The following is a 6,144-nucleotide window of genomic DNA, read 5'->3' as shown; positions in this document are numbered from 1 at the left end:
CTTTGCGGGGTATTTTTCCAAACTAACTTTGGGAACCATGTGGTTCTTTGCAACTTCCCACCCATACCCATCTCCATTTCCCCATGTGTCTTCCGTTTCCCTCCCTGCCACCAGTAGGGTTCTGTTTTCAGAGTTTTTAAAATCTGTGTTAAGTATATTATTATAGCATATGCTACTACCAGTGACAAAAAAGTCAGCAAATAGTACTCCAGCATTGTATGTAGGGGGATAAGAAGCAAAAGCCCCCAGCCCCATGTAGAGCCTCCGTTGCCACGCAAATGCCTCTTAGTTTTCAGTGGTAAAGACAGCACAATGTGGAATGGACCTGTGTGAAAAGAACCAGATCTGGCCAACAAAAGCACTTACACAGGTTGAAAGCACTGTGTTGTTATGTATCTGAACAACTAATGCAACCTCCATGTAAAACAAAAGTGTATGTTTTCCAGTTCAGATTCAGGTTGCTTGCAACGCTTTGCTTCTTCAGTAGGACAGACGAGCAGATCCTCAAACCTCAGTAGACCTAACACAGACTTGCAATGCAGGCTGTTCCAAAGGCTTGATTCAATCCCATACCTGCATTCTGAAGATGGCCCTTGAATGAAAAAGCATTATTGCTGGTAGGGCATAAATAGGCCCTTTTAGTCCAATGTTAGCTAATGAAATTACAGTGACCCCATATCTCTTTCAATGTATTTTCTCTGGTAGCAATATCCTAACAAAAACAGTGGTGTTCGTTAGAAATTGCACAAATCCTCACTTTTTTGTTTTTATTTTTTTGAAACAGAGCCCAGTCCAGTCACTGACATCCGTTTTAGCACCATCACTACCCAAGCTGTAAATATAATGTGGAACAACAGTGATCGAAATGCTGCAGATTACAGATATAGAATAGAAGTTAATGGAGATTACCCCAATAGGACGGCATACTCAAGCAACACCACTGCAGTAATTAGCGACTTGGAACCTGGTACACTGTATACATTCACAATATATCCACTAGTAGCTGAAATGGAAGGAGATCCAAAAAATGAATCCACCTATACAAGTAAGTAAAATAAGATGCACAGTGATTTCCAGTCACCATATATTTCTGTCATCTCAAATGTACATTAGATACACTAGCCGTATGAGCCATATAAAGGCTTTGCTCAGTCTTCCTTCCCAGACCTCAGTTGGACAGGGATTGGCTTCCATGTGATATTGTAATGCCGTTGTCCATCTTCCGCAATATCCTTCGCTTTGCGGGGTATTTTTCCAAACTAACTTTGGGAACCATGTGGTTCTTTGCAACTTCCCACCCATACCCATCTCCATTTCCCCATGTGTCTTCCGTTTCCCTCCCTGCCACCAGTAGGGTTCTGTTTTCAGAGTTTTTAAAATCTGTGTTAAGTATATTATTATAGCATATGCTACTACCAGTGACAAAAAAGTCAGCAAATAGTACTCCAGCATTGTATGTAGGGGGATAAGAAGCAAAAGCCCCCAGCCCCATGTAGAGCCTCCGTTGCCACGCAAATGCCTCTTAGTTTTCAGTGGTAAAGACAGCACAATGTGGAATGGACCTGTGTGAAAAGAACCAGATCTGGCCAACAAAAGCACTTACACAGGTTGAAAGCACTGTGTTGTTATGTATCTGAACAACTAATGCAACCTCCATGTAAAACAAAAGTGTATGTTTTCCAGTTCAGATTCAGGTTGCTTGCAACGCTTTGCTTCTTCAGTAGGACAGACGAGCAGATCCTCAAACCTCAGTAGACCTAACACAGACTTGCAATGCAGGCTGTTCCAAAGGCTTGATTCAATCCCATACCTGCATTCTGAAGATGGCCCTTGAATGAAAAAGCATTATTGCTGGTAGGGCATAAATAGGCCCTTTTAGTCCAATGTTAGCTAATGAAATTACAGTGACCCCATATCTCTTTCAATGTATTTTCTGGAAGCATTAAGAAAACAATATTATTTTCTTCTAGTGTTTTTTTAATGACTTTTTGTACAAATCCCACCATTTTTTCAAAACAGGACCCACTGCAGTTACTGACATCCGTTTTGGCACCATCACTACCCAAGCTGTAAATTTAATGTGGAACAGCAGTGATCGAAATGCTGCAGATTACAGATATAGAATAGAAGTTAATGGAGATTACCCCAATAGGACGGCATACTCAAGCAACACCACTGCAGTAATTAGCGACTTGGAACCTGGTACACTGTATACATTCACAATATATCCACTAGTAGCTGAAATGGAAGGAGACCCAAAAAACAGATCCACCTATACAAGTAAGTAAATTAAGATGCACAGTGGTTTCCTATTCCTGTGTGTTTCTGTACATTTGATAAACTTGCTGTTTCCAGCCTGTTAAGTAATTAGCTGAGTATCAGGCAAGAGTAATAGGGAAGAGTCTTTATTGAACAAATCTGCTTGTAACACACACACACACACACTTTCTCATTCTCTGTGCTACTTTGGTAAGTCACTTCTTACCAAATGGATGGATCTCCCTAGACGAGAGCACATCCAGCCTGTGCTGAGGACACTGCACTGGCTGCCTATAGCATATTGAGTCCGTTTCAAGGTGCTGGTTCTTACCTTTAAAGCCCTATATGGCCGGGGTCCAACATACCTTCGGGACCGCCTTTCCCCGTATATACCCCAGAGAGCACTACAGTTGGGGTCTCAAAACCTGCTGACCCTCCCTGGCCCGAGGGAGGCTAAGTTAGCCATTACCAGGGCCGGAGCCTTCTCAGTGGCGGCCCCTACCTGGTGGAATGAGCTCCCGGAAGAGATCAGGGCCCTGCGGGATCTTTTACAGTTCTGCAGGGCCTGCAAGACGGAGCTTTTCCGCCAGGCATTTAAGTAGGGGCCGCCGCTGTTATAGGCTCATGTTACTGCAGGCCACTGCAGATTGTTACAACTAAATACGGCCTGTGGAATTAACAACTATATGGACTGACGACAGAAACCATCTGCGGACATCAGGGCAATGGCAATCGATCTCTGCAACTCACCATCGAGATGAATTTTTCAGCCGCCTGCACTTTGTATTTATGTATTAATGTTTTATGATATGTTGTATACTGTGTATTTTATTGTAATTTATGTTTTTAGTGGAAGCCGCCCTGAGCCCGCATAAATAAATAAATAAATAAAGTGCCCTGTGGTGCTAAGTGCCCTCTCTCTGCTTTTCCCACCACCATGGCAGGGAACTCTGAGATAGAGTCCTGTGCCACGTGCTCTAACTACTGAGCTGTAAAATCTCCTGTCCAGTGTTCCCTCTAAGCCGAGTTAGTGTGAGCTAGCTCACAGTTCTTTAGCCTCCGGCTCAAACATTTTTGTCTCAGCTCAGGAAGGGATGGCTCCAGAGCAAACTAATCTATGCGGTAGCCAAATTGCTCGCTCACAACTTCAGTGCCAGTAGCTCGCACAGTAGGATTTTTGCTTACGAGAATCCACAGCTTAGAGGGAGCATTGCTTCTGTCTGGAGTGTTTGTAGGGCGGGAGGCCAGATTTGTGTGCTGGGGAGGAGGCTTGGCCGTCCCGGGGAGGGAGGTGATTGGCCAAGCCCGTAGTTGGCATCCTGAGCTCCTCCAAGCCTAATTGGCGAGGCTGCAGCGGTGGGGGGACGACTTGATTTTTCAGTTCAATTGGTGCCTATGGGCCACACCATGTTTTTTGTTGGCATGACTTTCCACCTCTGGCGGGAGGTGTTCCCAGGCTGAAAGAGCTCAAGGAGCCAACTTCTTCTGGCCACGCCCCCAAAACCACCACAACCATGCTGGCGCAGGGGCCTATGCCTCGGTCGTTCCAAGAAGCAGGCACCGGGGCTTGCGCCATCATAACTGGCCCTTATGCTGGCATATCTCATATCTTATGCTGGCCAACGCAACGGCTCCCTGAGTGGGGGTCTTTTGCCCCCCCCCCCCACCCCTGATTGTACTGTTAATGTGCAGAGTGTTTTTTTCTGTTATATTTTATCCCATGAGAGAAAGAGACTTCTTCATGTTTATTCATTAAGCTTCATGACTGAATGGAGTCTTTGGATCTAGGTCTCCACTGTCTTAGCCCAGCGTTCAAAGCACACTGAATTTCATTTTTCCATTTCTTTGTGAGTCCTCCCCAGCATCCTTGGATTGAGTTGAAAAAGGGCTTGTTGCCTGAAGCCATTTGTGAAGTCCAGGGGACTTCAGTTCATGCCTTTCAGGTGCCATCTAGGACAATCATCACAAATTGTTTAAGCAACAGAATTGTTCAGTTTTTGTACCAGCTTGCCAGTGTTCGTAGCTGGACTGAGGTGATGCATGTTCTTTGGATTTAACCAGGGCTTTTTTTGTAGAAAAAGCCCAGCAGACACTCATTAGCATATTAGGCCACACCCCTGACAGCACCACTCATTAGCATATTAGGCCGCACCCCCATGTTACCAGAAGTGTGGTCATCCAGCCACACCCACCTTTTGCTTGTCATTCTGTTTACCTTGTTTGTTGTCAAAACCCAGGGCCTTTTTTGTAGCAGGAACTCCTTTGAATGTTAGGCCACACACCCCTAATGTAGCCAATCCTAATGAGTTTCTGCTGTTGGGTGTGGCCTATTATGCTAATGAGTTCCTGCTCTGCGTGGCCAACTCAGGAGCCAGCCGGAACTCCGTTCCTGTGCGTTCCTGCCCAAAAATAGCCCTGGATTTAACAATCGAAAGATTAAATTGAGGCCACTCAGTTGTCTTTTCACTTTGAATCAGAGGCCTTTATGGAATTCAGCTGGTAACTCAGATTTCTCTTTCCTTTATAAGGATAACACACAGGTAGCCAATTTCCTATTTAATTTCCTATTTTCCTGTCACTGCCATAGAAGCTTCGTGGTAACTTGCTTTGTGAATTGTACTGAACGAAGGTTTTTAGGAATATGAATTTAATCTTTTGTAGGATTCAATAAGTTTTGTTCTATGGCACTCATCCTCGGACATTCTGAGCCTGTGGACGTTTTGGGGATTTTGAGAGGCTGGTGGGTGTCACCACAACATGGATGCCCTGAGAAGCAATTATATAACTGGAGATAAATCTTAAACACAATTAAATACTCCATTTACAGTATGACACATTCTTTCACCCATCTGTCAACTATAGTTATAGCAGGCAGCAAAAGTATTTGGGTCCTTTTCAAAACTCTTAATCTTGAAGTGATTAGATTTGTGAAGCTTGTCAAGACAAAACTGAATTCTGAAGTTATATTTAGGTGGGCAGCCTTGTTGGTCTGAAGCAGCAGAATAAAGTTTGAGTTCAGGGACATCTTTAAAACTGACAAAGTTTTATTCACGGTATAAGCTTTTGTTGAATGGTTTGCCTTGGAATCGGACCGAAATCATTCTGTCATTTTTGAGATTGTATCCCAGTACTGACTTTTGCACTCTCTTGCTGACTATAAAGGCCACACCATTTTTTCTACGAGATTCCTGGCCACAGTAGTAGATATAATGGTCTTCTGAGTTAAATTCGCCCATTCCTGTCCACTTTAGTTCACTGATTCCTAAGATATCGTTGTTCAGTCTTGCCATCTCATTTTTGACCACATCAAGCTTACCTTGATTCATAGATCTTACATTCCAGGTTCCTATGCAGTATTGAGGGAGAAGCTCAATCCAGTCAGTAAAAACAAGACCTGGAGCTGACTGTGGCTCAGATCATGAGCTACTCATTGCAAAATTCAGACTTAAACTGAAGAAAATTGGGAAAACCACGAGGCCATTCAGGTTTGACCTAGATCGCATCCCTGATGAATATACAGTAGAGGTGAAGAATAGATTCAAGGGTCTGGATTTGATAGATAGAGTGCCTGAAGAACTATGGACAGAGGTTCGTGACATCGTACAGGAGGCAGCAATCACCACCATACCAAAGAAAAAGAAATGCAAGAAAGCAAAGTGGCTTTCTGATGAGGCTTTACAAATAGCAGAGGAAAGAAGGAAAGCGAAAGGCAAAGGCGAAAAGGAAAGATTTACCCAACTGAACGCAGATTTCCAGAGAACAGCAAGGAGAGATAAGGAGGCCTTCCTGAATGAACAATGCAAAGTAATAGAGGAAAACAATAACCTCAGATATGCAGACGATACCACTCTGATGGCAGAAAGTGAAGAGGACCTAAAGAGCCTC

General features: G+C 43.8%; 1 protein-coding gene across 1 annotated transcript in view; it reads left to right on the top strand.

The window, feature by feature from the left end:
* The window catches only part of LOC107108401 (receptor-type tyrosine-protein phosphatase eta-like), a gene marked incomplete at its 5' end in the record, with an annotated part of 58,716 nt that overhangs the window by 11,585 nt on the left and 40,987 nt on the right, over positions 1-6,144 (top strand). The window contains 2 exons of the mRNA XM_015408830.1: positions 785-1,045; positions 2,020-2,280. Coding sequence (XP_015264316.1) covers positions 785-1,045; positions 2,020-2,280 — 522 coding nt within the window. The remainder of the gene's footprint in view (positions 1-784; positions 1,046-2,019; positions 2,281-6,144) is intronic.

Source organism: Gekko japonicus, unplaced genomic scaffold (assembly GCF_001447785.1).
Source record: "Gekko japonicus isolate JY-2015 unplaced genomic scaffold, Gekko_japonicus_V1.1 scaffold3953, whole genome shotgun sequence".
NCBI lineage: Eukaryota > Metazoa > Chordata > Lepidosauria > Squamata > Gekkonidae > Gekko > Gekko japonicus.
The sequence above is the reverse complement of the archived record's forward strand: the minus strand, read 5'-3'. Positions and strand labels throughout refer to the sequence as shown.